At 46.0% G+C, this 22,084-nt stretch overlaps 1 protein-coding gene across 2 annotated transcripts in view; it reads right to left on the minus strand.

Moving 5' to 3' along the window:
* The window catches only part of AGL26 (tRNA (cytidine(34)-2'-O)-methyltransferase), a 92,832-nt gene that overhangs the window by 9,153 nt on the left and 61,595 nt on the right, over nt 1-22,084 (minus strand). For both annotated transcript variants that reach the window (XM_086493475.1, XM_086493474.1), the window contains exons 3-6: nt 19,272-19,340; nt 17,469-17,527; nt 16,995-17,055; nt 16,865-16,918 (exon numbers count right to left, since the gene is read on the minus strand). In XM_086493475.1, coding sequence (XP_086349601.1) covers nt 16,865-16,918; nt 16,995-17,055; nt 17,469-17,527; nt 19,272-19,340 — 243 coding nt within the window. The remainder of the gene's footprint in view (nt 1-16,864; nt 16,919-16,994; nt 17,056-17,468; nt 17,528-19,271; nt 19,341-22,084) is intronic.

The raw sequence follows: 22,084 nt of genomic DNA on the forward strand, positions 1-22,084 counted from the left end.
TCTGTCTCTGGGGAGATCCCATAGACCGTGCATAAAGGAGGCTGATCTCGTCAGTGCCTCTACTAAGGGGGGGGAGGGGGGGGGGGGGGGGCTAGCTCGGCTCGGATAATCTCATGTGGTACTGAGGCCTTAGCCCGAATCATCCGAGCGATCATAGAGACCAGAGGCCTCTCCATACATCTCCATCCATCTGTGTTGCCTGATATCCCATGGTGGTCTACTGAGGGTCCCCATACCTGAACTCCATAGAGCATAGCTGGAGTCACTGGAGTGTCAAAGAGCCAAAGCTTTGTTCGCGGTTCCTGAAACTGAACCTGCGAACACATCCTCTCCAGTCCTCCCAGAGTTGCATATGCTCTCGTCAGTCTAGTCTCTGATGCTCTCCTTAGTGAAAACACCGGTCCACTGAATACTACCCCAAGATAGGTATATGCATCTGTGTACTCCACAGTCTCCTGGCCATACATAAATGTGGGTGCCGACCTCCTGACCCACTGTGGTGTGGTGTTGAACACCATAACCTTGATTTTCCCCAGATTGACCGACAATCCACTATCACGAGCAAATGTATGCAGAGCATCCAAATGACGCTGCATCCCCTCTGGGGAGTCTAAAATCAGCACAATATCGTCACCATATAGTAACAGCGGAATCCATGTCCCTGCTAGCTGAGTCCCCCCTGTCCCCCTGCCGCTCTACATAGTCTGAAAACTCATCCACGTATATCCCAAAAAGAGTCAGGGATAGGGGGCATCCCTGCTTTACTCCAATAGTGGAGTGGACCATGTCAGACATTCCCTCAGTCGTGCGTACCCGCCCCATCACTGTCCTGTATAGAGCCAGAATACCCCATATGAGCTCTGTAGGCACACCCATTTCCTGTAGTCTGTGTATAAGTCTGGCTCTCGGCACTGTGTCAAAAGCTTTGCGGAAATCCACAAAGCTACAATAGATTCTCTTTCCATGGTGTCTACCCTCCTCAATAATAGCTCTGAGTGTCAGAATCTGGTCAAGAGTGGAGAAACCTCGCCTGAAACCTGCTTGCCCTGGTGCTCTTATTCCCTCTCGCTCTGCCCATCTACTCAGCTCCTGCTCAAGAACGGATGCATACAACCTAGCTGATGTGTGGCCAACCATGATGGTGCGATAATTTGCGGGAATCATGGGATCTCCTGACTTGAAAATAGGCACAATCGTAGACATACTCCAAGTCTCCGGGAAGCCTTCATACATGGCTCGATTAAACATCATAGCTAGGAGCTCTGCAAGCATATCCCTGGCATGGATGAAGTGCTCTGCTACCAGACCATCATGATCCTATGCTCTCCTTGTCTTCATCCTGTCAATGGCTTTCCTTATCCTCTCGACAGTAAAGAAAGAACATGTCTCTGGGCATGTCTCTAGTGGGTCCGGCACAGGTGGTTGCCTTGATGCTGTGTAGAGCGATGTGGCATATTCCCCCCATGTCTCAGTGGAGGTGACCGCGGGCGGTGGTGAATGCTCGTGGAATAGCCTCCATGCTTCGCCTGAGTCCTGACTTATAAATAGCTGGTATAGATCCCGCTCTAGCTGAGATAGATAGCCCCTTTTCTTTCGTCGCACTAGGCGGCGAAAGATAATCCGTGATTGTCTATGTGTGGTAATACCCGTGAGCACTTCCCTCTGTAGTTTGATCCTCGTCTATCTGCACTCCTCATCATACCAACTGTTCTGGGGCATGTTCCCAGATCGTCTCCGTGTGGGCTGGCTGTGGCGGTATGCCTCTGATGCTGCATCATGAAGCGTCTCTGTCAATATCTGAGTGAGTTCATCTAGTGGCCGTCCCGGCTCCTGGGTGCATAGCTGCCTGTATATCTCATCCATATACATAGAATCCGTCTCCCTCAGGAAGGTATACCGAGTGTGTGTGGGGACCTCTCCTAATGGAGTTGTGCTGAACCGAAAGGTCAGGGTGAAAGACACGATAGCATGATCAACTGCTACTCCAACTGGCCTAGTGCCCACCATGAAATCCTAAGAGAAAGGAATGAGACCTGGCGGGGCCATAACATAATCCATTGTGCTGGCACCATGTCGGTGTGGAAAGCAAGTAAAACCTCCAGCTATCGAAAATCTTTGTAGGCCATTCACAATGGCCAATCTACGTGTGGTTCCCATATCTATCAAGTATCTGCCATATTCAGTGTATTCCTCATCTTGTGATAGTCTACATAGACCCATCTCTATGACGTCCAGCTCCCTAAGCATCTCTTCCGAAGTATCATAAAATATTGTCTGATGGTGGGCAGTCCTAGCATTGAAATCCCCTAGTATGATAATGTCACCATCCTTGGAAAACTCCCATATGTCATTATCCAAAATAGCAAAGGGGGATTGTCCTCTAGGTGATGCATATACTTACGTACTAGGAGGAAAGTAACAAATAGCAATGTAGAGGTATCTGCCCGTCTCTGTCCTGAGCCTCACCCACATGTACCTAGCCTGTTTATCCTTGCGTGCTATATATATCATTGGCTGCAGTTCCTCCTTGAATAGAAATGCCACTCCCCCTGAGCCAGCCCCGTCCTCGATGCTCCGATCTGGTCTCCTGTCTGCAAGCTGTCTCCCATCTATATCCGCTCACCTGTGTCATGGATTGTCCCGGTGCTTGATGCGTCTCAGAGTAGAAAATGATGTCTCTCCCCGTGAAGCTATCCTCAAAGGCCCCTACATCAAGACGGAGTGACCCATTACAATTCCAGGTTGCCATCTTTAGTGTGGTCCCATAGGTCTCGCACCGTCATGCGGGGCGTCGCTCCAATATCACCACCTTTCCATCCCTGTAAAAAGCAATCTTCCCCTTTTCCCTTGCTGCTCTTATTTCTGGCATTACTTCTTGCATATGAGCAATCTGTGAGAGGGTGAGGTCATCTCCAAGAAAGATGCCCGTCTTCTTTAGAGTCGCTCTCTTCTTCAAGAACTCTTTCTTCGCTTCCATGGAGGGGAAGCGGAGAGATGAAGGTTGCCTTTGCTCGTGACTTGCAAGCAAGTGAGACATTGACGGCTTCCGTGTCCTGTGCAGGGTCTTGTGCAAGGGAGATTGCTTCCATGTTTTGTCGTTCAAGAGATGTATCAGGCTCACTTACCATTTCGAACTCAGGATTTTTGTTGAATCCTGAGTGAATGATGTTGCCGCCTACGCATGTGATGATGCCGCCCGTGCACTCTTGCCGCCGTCTACCCGTATGATTTCTCTGTCTGCATTGTTGTCGCCTCCGTATCTGACCGCCAGCTTCTGCTCCCTCTGCGTTTCTGCAGCCCTGGAGCTGCGATTAAGCTGCCAATCAGAAGGCGGTTAGAAGCCTGATCGTCTACGTATGAAGCTTCTGTTAGATCGCCCAATGCCGCACGCAGCCATGGAGAATAATGCGCGCCTAGTGAGAAGAATGTGTGTGTGTGTGTGTGTGTGTGTGTGTGTGTGTGTGTGTGTGTGTGTGTGTGTGTGTGTGTGTGTGTGTGTGTGTGTGTGTGTGTGTGTGTGTGTGAGAGAGAGAGAGAGAGAGAGAGAGAGAGAGAAGCAGCCCGGGGGGGGGGGGGGGGGGGGGGGGGGGGGGGGGAGCGATAGGCGATAGAGGGGGAAAGAGAGAGAGAGAGAGAGAGAGAGAGAGAGAGAGAGAGAGAGAGGTCTTTTTACCATAGTTACCAGAAACGGATACCGGGAACGGGAACGGGAGGGTCCGAAACAGGAAAGCAACGAGGAGGAGGAGGGGGGCCCGGAACGGGAACGGGGCCGGAACGGTTGACTAAAGTAAGGCTTGAATTACCTCCATTCAGTCCCAAATCAACCCCAAAACTACCCCCAAACCTGCCCTCAAACTGCCCCAAATATGTCCCCCAAACAGACCCAAATCTGCCACCAAATGATAGGGGAAGAAGAGAGAGAGAGAGAGAGAGAGAGAGAGAGAGAGAGAGAGAGAGAGAGAGAGAGAGGTCTTTTTACCATAGTTACCAGAAACGGATACAGGGAACGGGAACGGGAGGGTCCGGAACAAGAAGGGAACGAGGAGGAGGAGGGGGGCCCGGAACGAGAACGGGGCCGGAATGGTTGACTAAAGTAAGGCTTGAATTACCTCCATTCAGCTTAGTCCCAAATCAACCCCAAAACTGCCCTCAAACTGCCCCAAATATGTCCCCCAAACAGCCCCAAATCTGCCACCAAATGACTACTTTTTTGCCCCCAAATACCTACTTTTGCCCGTTCTGCCCCGCGTTCCGTCATTCCGCCTCATGTTCTACCATGTTCCCCCCCCCCCCCCCCCCATTCCGGAACACTGTTCCAGTTAGACCCTGTTCCGGAACCGTGTTCCGTTCCCGACTCCATTTCGGGAACGGGAGTCATCCAGAACACCGTTTCGGAATGTTTGGACTGTGTACCGCCTGTTCCCTCTTACACTACTTTTTACATCTATTAGAGGCTGAAGTCGGTCTATGCGACTAATCAAATATACAAGTGTGTGTCCTCCATCTATTGAGATAGGACAAACGTACGAAGTAACAGAATGGGGTCATGTGGTAAGGGGGGAGGGGGTGATATATGGGAGGCTAGGATACAAGATACATGGTATATGAGGGAGGAGGGGTGGAGCTCTATCTCTAGGGGGTCTGGGTGCACAACTATATGCTCAGAGAAGTACAATCATGAATTGCATCAAGAAGACTAGCTCCATCCTATGTCAAACAGGGGGTGTAATATTTGGTACATGGGTAAGTGTGGTATAGGCTGCACATATGATCACGGCTCGCTCTACAACAAAATCTCTCCTGGGCCAAAATGAAATGTAATGTTATATTAACGTCTTTGACAAGCCAAAAAGACAAATGAGACCGGAAGTTACAACCGTATCAGATGTGATAAAATTATATGCGATAAGGCATAAAAGGAAACATCCTAGATCCTCAAACGATCCTAAAGGAAAGGTTATGAAGATGATAGGCAAGTAGGATACAATCTCAAATTACAAATTGTAGAATGGGGTAAATGAGAAGGACACTCTCATAGGGGAGGCAAAAATGATGAGTCATCCCATGAACTCTCGCATAGGCCATTGCAGCATAGCATCAATCTCCTCCATGCTGAAAAGCCGAGGAGGTCTCACCTAGTCGCAAGCGATGATACCATGTACAATCATGTGTGCACACCGCCTATGCATAAATCTCCGAAGCTTCGGGCATCTCGAACGACCAAGATGGATTGCTCAATCAAGCAATAGACCCTATCGAGGGGGTATATGGATCTACTGCACCATCCAGAATGGTGCTCATGAAGAAATCCCTAAGCTCGCTTTCGGTTGGCGCTTTGTGTGTAAACTCTTTGGTCCTCAAATCTCAGTCTCTCTAAACCAACGTATCTCTAGAAGAAAGAGCCCCAAGCATCTCTGGTCCATATAGTCCATGGTCCAAGAAAGTGTTCCAAACCCCTTTTTAAAGAGACAGTAAAATCCTCCTCAGATCTCATAATAAGCAGAGCAACCGTATGAGTAATGCTCCTCTGTCCAGTGTTCAAGTAAAGTGTGTCCCAACTTAAAATTGTGCTGCTTTGAAATTTTAAAATGCCAATTGACAGCAAGAGAAAAAGGAAAAATCACGCCTAGATTTTGAGGAAAATAGTAAAAATTGGCTCAAAATTTTAATTTTCCTCTTGGGAAATCCAATAAAAGGAACTCTATCTATTGCAAAAATGATTTTTCTCGACAGCGCCTTTGTCTTAGGCTCTCACTAATATATTTGACATATCCGCTTCTCTTGAGGTGAGCCTTTGTATCTTCCAGTATCTATCTCCAGCTGATATTTGACCAATGGTAACTTCTCAAAGCATGTCAGAGACGGGTATCCATGTATCTCGCTCGGCATGTATCCATGTATCTTGCTGCTTTCATACAAAAGATGGGTCCATTGAAAACCACTCATAAGTGTTCACTTAGTCTATCTCCTCACAGCATTGATGCTTTCACCCACTGAATTGTATTCTTGCACACCACGACCTTGATTTTACCAAGGTTTATTGAGAGATCACTATCATGTGCACATGAGAGAGAGAGAGAGAGAGAGAGAGAGAGAGAAAGAAAGAAAGAAAGAAAGATTTTTAACGTCTATGTCAGGCCGAAATCGGCCTATGAGACAAATCAAATGTACATTGTGTGTATGTCATCCGTCTATCGGAAAGACAAATGAAACAAAATTGATACAAAACTGAGCTGAAAGTAGGTAGTGGAGTATCTGAGGAGGGATGGAGCTCTATCTCTAGGGGTATATGCATGTCTGTATGCTCAAGGTAGTACAATCATCAGAATGCATCAAGCTATCTGGCTCCATCCTGTACTAATGGGGGGGTGTAAGATGTGGTACATGGGTGGGAGAGAGAGAGAGAGAGAGAGAGAGAGAGAGAGAGAGAGAGAGAAATGAAATGAAATGAAATGTTATATTAACGTCTTCAAAAGGCCAAAGTGACCTATGAGACCAGAAAGTTACAATGTGGTGGATCTGATACAAAGCTAGCCGGGATAGCTAGATCACAGGAGATCCAGCATCGGTCGCTGGCAGATCTCATCAATCTTCTCCATGGTCAGTAATCTGACTGGGCGTCGTGCATGTCGAGCCAAAGTGATCCGAATCCTCTGATGCAGCCTCCGTCGATGCTGTGTAGTCCTCCTCAGTCGTGGGCGTCTAGATCTCCCCAGCTCAGTCGCTCGGTCGATCAGTGTGCCTCTGGTGTGAGGCGACGAGCTCTGCTGCAGTGGTAACTCCTCCGGGTGTCCAATGGCAGCTCTAAAGAAGTCTGTGATCTGTCTTTGAGACTAGCTGGCCTCTCCTCTCATGAGGCTCTCTCTGTGTCTGCGCAGCTCGATCAAAAACAAACCCAGGCATCTCTGATCCTCGTATCGCATGACTCTAGAGAATGGTCCAAAGCCCTCTCTGAACAAGCAATGGAAGCGGCCTCGTATCTCGTAGTAGACGGGGCAGTGGCATGTGTAGTGCAACTCTGTCTCAGACTCGATGTCACACAGGGGGCATGTCCTGGCCTCTGCTGGTACTCCGCTGTATCTCCCCGTCTCAATCCGCAGTTGGTGTGACGATGTGCGTATCTGGCCAATAGCACATCGTATCCCATGAGACAAGTGGATGTCCATGTATCTGGGCCTCGTCACAAAGCCATCCTCCGTAAGCTGGAGGAGATGCTCTGTGTAGAAAGCCATCTTCGTGCCCAGTTCCTGTGCCGGCTGTATCCATGTCCTCTTCGTGTCTAGCTGAGTCAAGTCCTGGCGAATGAGCCTGGTGATCTCGGACTGTGTAAGAGTCAGAGACGGCGCATCTAGTGAGTATTGGAAGGGAGGCACTCTGTCTATGCTGAACCCATGCGCCTGAAACCATGATGCCATCTCCCCATACCAGCATGCTGTATCTCCCTGCATGGCTAACTGTCGAGAGGACTCAAGTGCAAGGCGTGCATATCTGTCTCTAGGAAGTTCCCACATGCGGTGTATGAAGGAGACAGATCTGGTGAGCGCCTCAACCACTAGTGGCGGGGCAGCTAGCTCTGCTCGTACAATAGTACGTGGTACTGAGGCTTTGGCTCTAATGAGCCGCGAGATCATAGAGACCAGAGGCTTCTCCATGTTCCCCCATCCATCAGTGCGGCCTGTCCTCCCGTGATGATCCAGTGAAGGTCCCCAAATCTCAACTCCATAAAGCAATGCAGAAGCCACCAAAGTGTCAAAGAGCCAGAGCTTCAATCGAGGCTCCTGAAACTGAACCTGTGAACACATCCTTTCCAATCTACCCAATGCTGCATGGGCTCAGGTCAATCTAGTCTCTACTGCCCTCCTCAATGAAAATGCTGGCCCACTAAAAACCACTACAAGGTAAGTGTAAGCATCTGTATACTCCACCTTCTCCTGGCCGTATGTGAATGTTGGCGCTGACCTCCTGATCCACTGTGGGGTGGTATTAAATACCATGACCTTGGTTTTACCAAGGTTGACGGACAAACCACTTTCCTGGGCAAACCGATGCAGAGCATCCAAGTGACGTTGCATCCCCTCCGGAGAGTCAAAGATCAACACAATATCATCAGCATATAACAATAGTGGAATCCATGTCCCTGCCAGCTGTGCACTTCTATCACCATCTCTCTCAATGTAGTCAGAAACCTCATCCACATACATACCAAATAGAGTAGGAGAGAGCAGGCAGCCCTGCTTCACCCCAATAGTGGAGTAAACCGGTGTGGATAGACCCTCTGGGGTCATACATACCCTACTACTGACCTGTATAATGCCATGACCCCCCAAATGAGCTATGTGGGTACTCCCATCTGCTATAATCTGCGCATCAATCTAGCTCTGGGCACTGTGTCAAATGCTTTGCGGAAATCCACAAAGCTACAATAGATCCGTCTCCCACGCGATCTGCCCTCCTCAATGATGGCTCTGAGTGTCAAGATATGGTCAAGCGTAGAAAAACCCCTCCTGAAACCTGCCTGCCCTGCTGAGCGTATCCCCTCCCTCTCTGCCCATCTACTCAGTTGCTGCTCAAGAATAGATGCGTACAACCGTGCCAATGTGTGTCCAATCATGATAGTGCGATAATTCCCAGGCTCCATAGGGTCTCCCGACTTGAAGATAGGTACAATAGTAGATAGGCTCCAAGTATCAGGCAAGCCCTCACACATGGCACGGTTAAACATAACTGCTAGAAGCTCTGCTGGTAAATCTCTGGCATGCGTGAAATGCTCAGCCACTAAGCCATCATGATCATATGCTCTCCCAGTCCTCATCCTGTCAATGGCCTTCCTCACCATCTCAGCGGTGAAAAAAGCATGTGTGTGTGGGCATGAATCGGGGGGGTCCGGAAGGGGGGGCTGCTCAGGAACTGTGTACAGAGATGATGCATACTGGCCCCACGCCTCTGTAGAAGTGATGGCAGGGGGAGGGGGGGGGGGGGGGTGCTCATGAAAGAGCCGCCATGCCTCACGTGAGTCCTGACTCAAGAATAGTTGGTATAGATCCTACTCTAGGCGAGCCAAAAATGTCCTCTTCTTCCGTCGCACTAGGCGTCGGAAGTCAATCTGTGACTGTCTGTGAGTGATGTCCCCTAAAAGCACCTCCCTCTGAAGTATAGCTCTAGTGTCCTGGCATTCCTCATCATACCAACTGTTCTGGGGCATGCTCCCTGAACGGCGTCTCTGCTCAGGCTGGGTATGTGGGTATGCCTCTGCTGCTGCATCATGTAGTGTCTGTGTCAGTATAGTAGTAAGCTCCTCCAGAGGTCGCCCTGGCTCCTCTGTGCACAGGCGTCTATAGATCCCATCTATGTATACAGAGTCCGTCTCCCGTGTGAAGGTGTAGCGAGTAGGGACTGCTGCCCGTAGCCTGTGTGCTACACTAAACTGAAAAGAGATGGTCAACGACACAAGAGCATGGTCCACTGCCACACCAACAGGTCTGGGTCCAACCGTGAGATCTTGGATACTAGAGATGAGACTCGGCTGTGCCATGACATAATCCACGATGCTGGCTCCATGTCTGTGTGGAAAGCATGTAAAACCCCCCGCAGCGGGAAATCTCTGTAGGCCATTCAAGATGGCCAATCCATGTGCAGTCCCCATGTCTATCAAGTATCCTCCATACTCAGTGTGTTCTCCATCCTGTGATAATCTGGATAGGCCCGTCTCTGCAACATCCAACTCTCTCAGCATCTCCTCTGAAGTATCATAAAATACTGTCTGATGATGGGCAGTCCTAGCATTGAAATCCCCTAGAATGATGATATCACCATCTCTAGAGAACTCCGATATGTCATCATCCAAAATAGAGAAGGGGGACTGTCCTCTGGGTGGTGCATAAACTGACGTACTCGGGGGAAAGTAGCAAATAGCAATGTAGAGATGTCTGTCTGTCTCTGCTCTCAATCTCACCCACATGTACCTAGCTTGCTCATCCCTGTGGGCTATATGTATCAATGGCTGCAACTCCTCCCTGAATAACACTGCCACTCCTCCTGAGCCCCGCCCTCTGTGCGCTGATCGTGTCTCCTGTCTACAAGCTGTCTCCCATCTATATCCACTAATGTGAGGCATAGATTGCCCCGGGGCCTGATGTGTCTCAGAGTAGAAGACGATGTCTCTTCCCGTAAAACTATCCTCAAAAGCACCCACATCAAGACACATAGATCCATTACAATTCCAAGTGGCAACTTTGAGTGTGGTCCCATAGGTCTCGCACCGTCATGTGGAGCGCCGCTCTACAATCACCACCCGGCCATCTCTGTAGAAGGCCGTCTTTCCCTTCTCCCTTGCCGTTTGAATCTCTGGCATTACCTCTCTCATATGCGCAAGCTGTGTGAGAGTGAGGTCATCTCCAAGGAATATGCCCGTTTTCTTTAGTGTAGGGCGCTTCTTCAAGAAGTCCTTCTTTGCCTCCATGGATGGGAAACGGATGATTAAAGCTCTCCCTTTTGAAGTCTCCCCATTGCCTTGTGTCTTCTTCCCTACCCTCCATGCCTTTGTATGAGTAGCCTCACTACCCATCATGCGGAGAAGTTCTTCGACTTCCTCTGCCACATCATCTCGGTCTTTTAGATCGGTTACTCTTACATGCAAGGCTCTAGTTTTCCTTCGCTGCTCTTCTTCTAGAGTCGTGTTGATGATTGTAGGAGTGGGAACAAATGTGGTTTCTTTCCCTTTCCCTTTCTTAGCGACTTCTATCCATTTCTCGGCCTCATCCGCCTTCTTCTGCGTCTTCGTGATCACATCCATCCACGAAGACGTATTTACCACCTTCTGCTTCTCCTCCTCTGTGATCATCCGTACCTGCTCCTTAATGACCTTGATCTCCTCTATCACCGAGGGCTGGAATTCCCCTTCTTCCCATCCACTGCTTACACTATCCGCAAGCTCTCGCTTGAGGGCTGTGACCTCTTCTCTAAGTGCTTGTAAATCCGCCTTAAGTGCTTGTAGCTCTGCGTGCAAGTCCTCTTTCTCCCTCTTCCATTGCGCGCCTTCGTTGAGGAACATTTGAAGAAGGTTGGCTTTCTCTTTCCACCATCCCTCCGTCTCTGCTTTCCATTCTTTCATCTCCATTTCTATTTGTGTTATCCGCTTGTTTGTAAGCACAAAGGTTGCCTTCGTATGGGGCTTACATACTAGCGAAACGATCATGGCCTCCACTGGCGAAGCGCTCATGGCCTCCATTAGCGATGCAGGTATAGCTCGACGCCCTGGCTCAGCTGAGTCCAAGCGGAGAAGTAATAACCACAACCCGAATGCGGGTATATGCACTACCACAGCCCACTGCGGGACACTCAATCTGGTCTGCCAAATATCCAGAGGCTCAGCCCCATTTTGGTTTATTCAAGATACTTGCACCATGTGAATATATTTGTTGTTTTCAATTATGCATACATAATATAGCTGAAAATCTGTATGCTGAGAGAGAAGCAATTCTGGAAATTCTATGCCTGCTGAAAATCTGATAGGTCTGAAGATCTGTAACCTGATCCTGCTGTTTGGTTTTGGCTGACAGTCTGTACGTTCCTGCTTTTTTTTTTTCTTTTCTTTTTTTTTGTGGTGCTGTTTCTGTTAATAAAGTGCAATGTGCAACACTATGTAGTAATGATGCAATGCAGGTGTGTGTGTGATGACATACTGTATGAATATTGTGCAGTGAAAGTGTTCTGTGCTGCTGCTGTGTGTAAAGACTATGGTTGGGTGTGATGGGGGTGAAATGTGCAGGTGACGGGAGCAATGGGCAGCAACAAGAATGGTGAGAGAGAGAGTCGTGCTCTGTGGTTCCTGTTTGTACACTGTTGTAGAAGTTGCATGAGACCTTGGCCGTTTGCTGCCCACTGCACGTCAAACGTTAACCTTAGGCTGACGTGGCTTTTTTAGCGCAAATAAACCTGCAGTACCCGCGTGCGTAGCCCTCCACTTGCCTGCAGACGTGTTTTGCTGACCTTCTGTGGAGAGCGCTGCCTGGATTACAGATAGCGAGCAGCAGCAGTAGAGCAGATGGCGAGCAGCAGCAGTAGAGCACTGCCTTCACAAGGTGTTTGATTGCGCTAGAAAGCTGAGACTCAGAGAGAGAGAGAGAGAGAGAGAGAGAGAGAGAGAGAGAAATGAAATGAAATGAAATGTTATATTAACGTCTTCAAAAGGCCAAAGTGACCTATGAGACCAGAAAGTTACAATGCGGTGTCTTTGATACAAAGTCAGATGAAATCTGACTTTGATACAAAGTCAGATTGACAAAAAATAAATTAAACTAGGATAACAAAATATAAATACTGCGGAATCCTAAACTAAGCTAATAGGTGTGAAAGGTGAAAGGCGTGAAATGTGTGAACTAAGTAGTACAATGTGTAGACAATATGGGAGGGAAGTAGAGATCCATCTTCATCTGCGCTCTGGTCGACGAAAAAGTATGGCTCGAATCCTTTACTGTAGCCTCCTTCGAAATTGTGTAGCTCCTCTTCTCCATCGGGGTCGTCTAGATCTCCCTAGCTCCAATGCTCGGTCTATGAGAATGCCAGTAGTGCGGGCAAACCTCTCCACTGTTGGCTGCTGCTCTGTCTGTTCTTCTGGGTGTACATTATCCAGTGTAAAGAAATCTGTGATTTGTCTCTGGGGTTGTCTCTCTTCAGCTCTCCTCAATAAAGTTTCTCTATGCCTGTGTAACTCGAGTAGATATAGCCCAAGACATCTCTGGTCCTCATAACTCGTGACCCTAGATAGAGGCCCAAAACCTTCTCTGAATAGACAATGAAAGCGGCCTCATATCTCATAGTACACTGCGCAATGACATATGTAATGTACCTCTGTCTCTTGCTCTAGATGGCATAAGCGGCATATCTTGTTATCTGCTGGTGTCCCTCTGAATCTGCCACGGTCACAATCTCGAGCTGATGTGAGGACGTGCGTATCTGGCCAATGGCACAACGCAAACCATGAGAAAGATGCCCATCCATATAGCTAGGTCGAATCACAAACCCATCCCCCGTGAGGTGGAGAAGATGCTCTCTATAGAAAGCCATCTTTGTGCCCAACTCCTGTATCGGCTCTATCCATGTCCTCCTCGTGTCCAGCTGGATCAGATCCTGACGAATGAGTCTATTAATCTCTACCCGTATCAGAGACCTCAAGGAAGAGAGAGAGAGAGAGAGAGAGAGAGAGAGAGAGAGAGAGAGAGATGAAAAGAAATGAAATGATATATTAACGTCTTCAAAAGGCCAAAATGACCTATGAGACCAATCCGTTACAAACTCGTGAATCTAATACCATGTCTGGGTACAAAAAAAGACATACTAAAATGAATCTAGAAGTGTTGCTAGCTGGAGCTGCGTGGGGTATGTGTGCCTACTAATACAATGGGTGCCCAATACAAGAGGGTGATATAATGGGTGATGAATCCATCCTCATCTGTACTCTCGATATTGAGATAGTATGGCTCGAATCCTCTGCTATAGTCTCCGCCCGGCATCGTCGATGCCGTGAAGCTTCTCTCCTCAATCGTATGTGTCTCAATCTCCCCAACTCCAATGCAAGAGTACCACAGGTGAGTATGAGCAGTGGTGGCTACTCCTCTATTTGTCCAGTGTCTAGTGTGAAGAAATCAATAATCTGTCTCTGGGATTGTCTCTCTCCAGATCTCCTCAGTAAACTATCTATGTGTCTGTTAAATCAAGGAGATACAGTCCAAGGCATCTCCGATCCTGATAGCTCACTTTTGAGAGGGGTCGGAAGACCTCTCCAAATAATCAGAGGAAGTGCTTATCTCGTAATACGCTGCACTGACATATATAATGCATCTACGTTTGTGGCTTTGTATCATGTATGGCATAGGCGGCATATCTGCTAGTTGCTAATATCCCTCTGAATCTACAAGTCTCAATCTCAAGCTGGTGTGAAGATGTCCATATGACCAATGGCACACAGTAACCCATGAGATACATGTGTATCCATATAGCTGGGTCGAATTACAAAACCATCCCTTGTGAGTTGGAGAAGATGCTCTCTATAGAAAGCGATCTTCGTATCTGTCTCTCGTAGTATCCCATAAGTTGTGCATAAAGGAGACTGATTTGGTAAGCACCTCTATCTCCATAGGGGCAGCTGCTAACTCTTCTCTAATGATCTCGTGTGGCACGGAGGCCTCGGCTCTAATCAGCCGAGAGATCATAGAGACCAATGGCCTCTCCATACCTCTCCACCCATCCTGACCCACAAAGGGTTCCCAAACCTGAACCCCATAGAGCATAGTTGAAGTTACCAAGGTATCAGAGAGCCAGAGCTTTGTCCGGGATTCTTGGAACTGAATCTGCGAACACATCCTCTCCAATCCTCCCAAGGTTGCAAACGCTCTGGTCAATCTAGTCTATGCTACTCTCTTCAAAGAAAACCTTGGCCCAATGAGGACTACCCCAAGATAAGTGTATGCATATGTGTACTCCACAGTCGAGAGAGAAATGAAATGTTATATTAACGTCTTCAAAAGGCCAAAGTAACCTATGAGACCAGAAAGTTACAATGTGGTGGATTTGATACAAAGTCAGAGTAACAAGATGACAAAATGACAAAATAAAATACTATGGAATCCTAGACTGCTGGGAGAAATGAAATGAAATGAAATGTTATATTAACGTCTTCAAAAGGCCAGGATGACCTATGAGACTAAACTGATACAAAAGAGGTGAATCTGTTACTATGTCTGGGTACCTTAGTACTAAAGTACTAAGTGTGAAAAGTGTGAAAGTGTGAAAATAAATGTGAAAACTAAATACAAAGTATTAAATAAACTTCTTAGGAGCATTCTAGGTGTCTGGCTAGAATACTTCTAATCCTTTGTTGTAGTCTCCTCCGGTGAAGTGTACTTCTGCATCTTGGTTGTGGTCGTCTCGATTTCCTAAGCTCAATCGCTCTGTCAATTAGGGTGCCTTTGGTATGAATGAGGGTAATCCTTTGTGCTGGCTGCTGGCCTCTTGCTTCTCCTTCCACTCCTGCTTCTCTCGATCCGAAGAAATCTGTGATCGGCCTCTGAGGCTGTAGTGCTCTTTGTCTTCTCATTAGATTATCTATGTGCCGATGTAGTTCCAGTAGGTACAAGCCTAAGTATCTTTGATCTTGGTATTGCATGATTCTATCTAGAGGTCCAAAGCCTTCTTTAAATCGGCAATGGAAACGCCCACGTATCTCATAGTATACTGTGCAGTGGGATATGTAGTGTAATTCTGTCTCCGGCTCCATTCCGCATAACTTGCAAATTCTACTCTCAAGTGGGATTCCCCTAAATCTACCAAATTCAATTTCCAACTGGTGTGAGGATGTACGAATCTGACCAATAGCACATCTCAAACCATGAGACAAGTGGGTATCCATGTAGCTCGGGCGAATCACAAATCCATCTTCAGATAGCTGTAGGAAGTTTTCTTTGTAGTCGGCCATCTTCGTGCCCAATTCTTGTGTAGGGCCTACCCATGTCCTCTTAGTATCCAACTGTATAAGATCCTGTCGGATGATTTTATTAATCTTCGTTCATGTAATTGCCAGTGATGGAGCTTCAAGAGAGTATTGGAAGGGGGGTAATCTTTCCATACTGAACCCGTGTCTCTGAAACCACGAGGACAGTTGCGCATACCAGAATGATGTATCCCCTTTCATTGCTAGTTGTCGAGACGACTAGAGGGCCAGTCTAGTATATCGGCAATTATTTGTATCCCACAAACCATGTGTAAAGGACACTGATCTGGTAAGAGCTTCAATTTCTATCGGAGGGGCAGCTAGTTCCGCTCGGGAAATCATAGATACCAAAGGTCTCTCCATTGACTTCCAATTATCCTGATCCACAGATGGTCCCCAAATCTGGACCCCATAAAGCATAGCCGAGGCCACCACAATATCAAAGAGCCATAATTTTGTTCGTAGTTCCTGAAACTGCACTTGTGAACACATCCTCTCCCAAGGCCACAGAGGCTCTGGATAATCTAGAGAGAGAGAGAGAGAGAGAGAGAGAGAGAGAGAGAGATGAAATGAAATGAAATGTTATATTAACGTCTTCAAAAGGCCAAAATGACCTAAGAGACCAGAGCGTTACAATGTGGTGAATCTGATACAAAGTCAGAGTAACAAAATGAAATGACAAAATGAGAGAGAGAGAGAGAGAGAGAGAGAGAGAGAGAGAGAGAGAGAGAGAGAGAGAGATGAAAAATGAAATGAAATATTATATTAAAGTCTTCTAGAGGACAAAATGACCTTTGAGACCGAAGAGTTATATCATGGTCAGTTTGATACAAAGTCTCTTAGATAAAGGAAAGAAACAAAACTAAACAAGAACACTAATAGAGCTCTAAAAGGCAGGTAGAATGAGTCTAAGGGGTATCTCAAAATACATATGGTGGATATGTATGTACCAAAATCAGGTGATAGCTCGCATCAGTCGGTGCATGATCAGGAGAGAGAGAGAGAGAGAGAGAGAGAGAGAGAGAGAGAGAGAGAGAGAGATGAGAAGAAAAAGAAGACAGCGGAGAGAGAATGCCAAAAAAAAAAACCTTTAGAACTGTCCGGACCCAGCTCTCCCCTTTCCAAACTTTGAGCGCCATAGTTAATTTACCCAAAATAGAATTACTTGGAATCTCAAGAATTAAAGCTGCCCTTTTGGTCGTTTGGGGGGGGGGGGGGGGGGGGGGGGGCATGTTTATATTATTGTTTGGACTTACATCTCTCTTGTAACCAGCTCTTGCTTTATGTTTACCTTAAGACTTATGCACTCATGGTTTTTCATTTAGTAGAAAAAAAGGGAAAGCGGGGGGGGGGGGGGGGGGGGGGGGGGGTTGTTACCGTGTACAGGCATGTTCCTCGCTTTGTAAAAGCCACAAGTCTCTTCTCACCTTCCTGCATTCCAACAATTGTTAAAAAAGCACCATGTTCTTTATGGAAAACCCACTGACAGAAACTTATTGACTAGAACCTGCTGTTTGAAGTAGTGCATAAAATCGCTCCAAGAAGCATGAACTTTGACAAACACATATCTGATTTGAAGTGAAGGACACCCATGAAAAAGATATTCATTGGCATTGTAAAGTGACTGCAACCAGAGAGTGGTCCATGTCAAGTATGTTGAACCCTTCTTTCACCGGTATCCTCTAAAAGACTAGCCACAAAGACTCATAGGACTTGTAGAGCGGTCAAATATGTAGAGATCAAAAAGAACACTGAAGGCAAAAACACTCTGCTGGGCACTATAATCCTAGTTTTGAAATTTAAAGCAAAAATGACAATCATAAGTACAGGCTGCTAATCAGCTGCCTGTACATGGAGGTTTTTCAGTTTTGTGTCAATGTACCTGCACAAAACAGTAATGTTGCGCAGATAGATGCTTCCAAAAACATCCAATGCCACCCCTCAGCCATGAATGCAGCCTGCCTGTTGGAAAGAAGGATACGGCCAGTAGTCCAAGCCAGCACGTTTCAATTTTGCATCATCAATCTGAAAACCTAAAGGCTGGCAAAAAAACACCAAAAATAAAAGCTAGAGGCTGGAAAAAAAAAAACCAAAAAAAAATGTTGATAAAAAAAAAACTCAATTGTACTCTGACTACTCCATCAAGAAGATAAACAAGAAAACGAGTGCTGGTGAGTTTTAAATCCTGAAACAGATCTTGTATATGTCTTCCAGAACATTATCTTGATATGTCAAAGTAGCCAATAAGTCAACCAAATTGACACATGATAACAATACCAACTTCTTGCCCAAAGGCCCAGAATATATTAACCGTATCACCAACAGACTTCATCACTACACTTTCCAAGCCCAAGATTTATAGTCACAGCCAAGTTGCCAACACTAAGGCCGTTCACGGTTCTCCATAGACACCTGGCCCAAGGGTCCAGTACAAGAATGCACCAATTTCCTGCCTATTTGAGCAAAAATATCTCTATGAAGATAGCTCAATCCTTAACAAATTGTATCAAGTTTCTAGCAGGAAAAAAAAAAAAAAAACAGTTTCTAAGAGCTTACAAAAACAAGGCCACCTGTCAAAGGCTTCTGTAACACAAGAATAGCTGTTATTTAGACAAGGTGTTGAATCCTTGAACTCCCCAGATATGCTAGATAGTGGGATGCTTGAAAACACAGAAATTATGCATGTACCTAATCATGCATCAGCAATAGTTGAATGTAAATCCATGCTTCCGTTTTCGAGTTTCAAGTAACAGGTACAGAAAATTTATGAGATGCAAATCCTACTAGGAGACAAAATCAGAATCACAAAATACAGTCTGTCAAATGCATGAAAAGCTTCCCAAAGCTGCTTTGTGGTAAACGGGCTAAGAGCCTAATTGACCTAAACGTTGATATGCTTCATGATGTTTTATGCTGACTTTGAAAGATGTGATTTCTTTGTATATACCACACACACACACACACACACACACACACACACACCCGGGCGGTACATGCAGATGCATAAAGATCACCTGCTCATAGCCTACACAACTCTAGAACACTCTACCATGTAAGTACGTGCTCAAATATCTACCTTGTAATGTACGAGTAACGCATGTGTGGCACATCTACAGAGGATCACTATACTTGTAGAGCAATCTCATATGGAAACAATGTAGAAAATCCATAAACTTCAACTGCTAGAAAACATCTGTTTCTTCTTTGTCGAATGTGTACTATCAAAATAATGATGATATCATAAGAGATGGACCAATTACACAAAAATGTCTTATAAATCATATATAAACTGAATGCACACATGACAGCTCTGCAACAGAATAACTTACAAAAAAATAAACTTCCACCAACTGTTTACCCGTCAAAAGTCTGAAACTAGATAGGTCAACTCTGAAAGAAAGAGCATATTGTGACCTCAAATTGCATTGCCTCATCTTTACTATAAGCACATACTTATGACAGCATCTGTTTAAGGTTTAAAAAAGACACAGAAAAAGCCCAACAAAAAACAAACAAATTCATGCATGTAAAACATCTCCAGAAAACAATAATGACTTTACAAGCATAATTAGAGTATCAGTTCACACACCGCACCTTCAGAAGACATTGCTAATGCAAGTGAAGTGCAAGTTGAACTGATCAACCAGGCACTGAAAACAGGTCATACTTGTCTGTTTGCAAAACTCAGTAGTGAAGCCATTTATTACATACAAGTAGGCATATAATTTAATGTTCAGTGCCTACAACCAGTAAGGAAATGCACAACGGCATCCTACGCAGTTACCTCAATAAGATGGAGGCCTATAGATGCTGCAGCACATGTCCTCGCTATAGAGCCAGTATTTCCAGCAATCTATGTGAATATCAATCAAAATTTAATTTACGATAAACATAAGCATGGTGTTCAAGTGAGACAATTTTTTCATGAACAAACTTTCTGGTTCTTAAATAAGCAGACAGCATTCTAATTTAGCCGTCCGTTAAAAGACAACTACTGATGCCAATACTTAAAAAAGATGACGATACTTAGAATGTATATAAATCGACCAGTGAAAGCTATCTACAATAGTTCTGCTTTAGTGAAGCATCCTAGATGCCTTTCAAAGATCATAATTCCAATTAGCTTACCTTTAGAATTACCTTGGTACAAATACCATAGTCACAAGGGACGCATTCCGGGACGGGGGAACGAGGGACGGGGGACGGGGCTGAAATGGATTTTTAGTGTAAAAAAGAGAGCGGGACGGCAAGTGGGGATGGAAAAGTGGGGACGGGAAGCCCGAAAAAGGGCGTCCCCTGTTACTATGACAAATACCACTACTCCAAGAGATAAGTATATTGTCACAATGGCTTTCAATGGCCCCATTGCTACCAAACATTCAGGGATTTCAATAGCCCTTGCCACTGCTTATTTGCCCTCATTCCTCTCTATGCTTGCCGCCTGTCAGCTCCTGCTCGAAACTGTTTCGTCCTTGCAGTGGGTCCGGAAGATTCTTGTGGCGCTTGGAGTTTGAAAACCCTGCTTTTCCCCTTCATAAGGTGCTAGCTACACCCTACAGGGTGTGACTTTGTTTGTTTACTGCAAAGCAGAAGAGGCCACTTGATCCCAGTACAAGGGCTGTGTTTAACTTCTAAATTTCCAGTGTAAGTGCTAACTGCAGTCTACCCATTATTATAAGGCAGGTTCTCTTCACTCTGTTTGCATAAAGCAGATACCCATGGCATTAGCCTTTGATGCCTAACCTTTGATGCCAGTCTTGGCATCAAACTCTCTGCCAAAACTCTAAACTATCAAACCATGGTCCATAGATTTTCAGCCAAGAGTGTTGCTGTTCGGTCTGGAAATTGATGTGGTTGCAAAGTTTTGTACAAAAACATAATAGCCGATGCATTGAGTAGTTTTGTTCAAGATTCAGCTTTTGAATCTAACAAAAACCTATGGATGTTAATAGTCTATACATTGACTAAGGGAAGTAGAGATCAAACGAAGAGAATGTAACTTTGAAGGAAAGCTAAGAAGAAGAGGTGTAAAAGACATAGGCAATCTTAAGGTGTCTAGAATCATACACGTTTACAGATAAAGAGTGTTTCCCATTCATATTCCCTCAATTAGATTCCTTGTTTTGAAGAAAAGCATAGCTGACATTCTATTACTTGACCCCTTGGAGCACCCAAAAATGGTGGCTACCCCAAGAGGAAGTAGAAATTGTTACATGAGACGCTCGTAGGCACTTACCAAGACCAGTGTCCAAAAACATAAAAAATTAAAATACGTGGGGGGGGGAACCCTTTCTGGTGAGGGTGAAAGGTGCCCGGCAACTACTATAGGAGGAAGGGGAGGAGGGAGAGCATATCCACCAAAGCCTCTGAAAGATAGGCACCTCCAAACTACCCAAGAAGGTATGGGGCGTAACCAAGAATCCCTAGAGGGATCAAAAGACGCAATGAAAGGCTACCACTACACAAGAGGGTGAAGGATGGGAGAGAAGAGGCTGAAGATGATGACCAAATCTACTGTCATGGAAGGTACCCATCCAAGATAGAAAAGCCACAAGTGAAATGTCATGAAGGAAATGGAGGAGACGGAGGTACAACCACCATGTAGCCGCTGTGCCAACAATAATAGGGAGGGTAAAAGGTGCCTTGGTAACTATTATGGGAGGCAAGGGAGAACAAAGAGCGTATCCACCAAAGCCTTTGAAAGATAGGCACCTCCAAACTGCTGCGAAGAGGAAAACGACCCAAGAAGGTATGGGCGTAACTAAGAAGCCCTAGACAGCATCAAAAGATGCAATGAGAAGCTACCACTACATAAGAGGGTGAAGGATGGAAGAGAAGAGGCTGAGGAGGATGACTAAGTCTGCTGCCACAGAAGGTACCCATCCAAGATAATAAAAAAGAAACCAGTGAAATGCCATGAAGGAAATTGAGGAGACCGCGGTACAACGACCAAAAAGGTACCACGACAAGAAGGGAGCCATCAAGGTTAGTGACGAAAGCCAGCAAAGCAACCACTAGCAAAGAAGGAAGAAGAAAAACCACCCATGAAGTGCCGTGAAGGAAATCGAGAAGACCACCGTCCAACCACTACGTAGCCGCTAATAAGCACCACCGCAAGAGGAAGCCAGCAAAGTTGGCGTTGAAAGCCAATGGAAGCTTTGTGGTTACTTACTGCCAACAACAATAGGGAGGGTAGAAGGTGCCCTAGCAACTACTATAGGAGGAAGGGGAGGAGAGAAAGCGTATTCACCAAAGCCTCTGAAAGATAGGCACCTCCAAACTGCTATGAAGAGGAAAACCACGCAAGAAGGTATGGAGTGTAACTAAGAAGCCCTAGACAGGATCAAAAGACGCAATGAGAAGCTATCACTACACCAAGAGGGAAAGGATGGAGAGAAGAGGCTGAAGTGGATGACCAAATCTGCTTCCACGGAAGGTATCCAGCTAGCACAGAAGAAAAACCACCAGTGAAATGCCATGAAGGAAATCGAGAAGACTACATACAACAACCACATAGCCACTAAAAAGCACCATCACACAAGAAGCGAGCCATCAAAGTTGGTGCCGAAAGCCAGCAAAGCAACCACCAGCAAAGGA

This window comes from Adiantum capillus-veneris, chromosome 21 (assembly GCF_014529385.1).
Source record: "Adiantum capillus-veneris isolate H3 chromosome 21, ASM1452938v2, whole genome shotgun sequence".
Taxonomy (NCBI): domain Eukaryota; kingdom Viridiplantae; phylum Streptophyta; class Polypodiopsida; order Polypodiales; family Pteridaceae; genus Adiantum; species Adiantum capillus-veneris.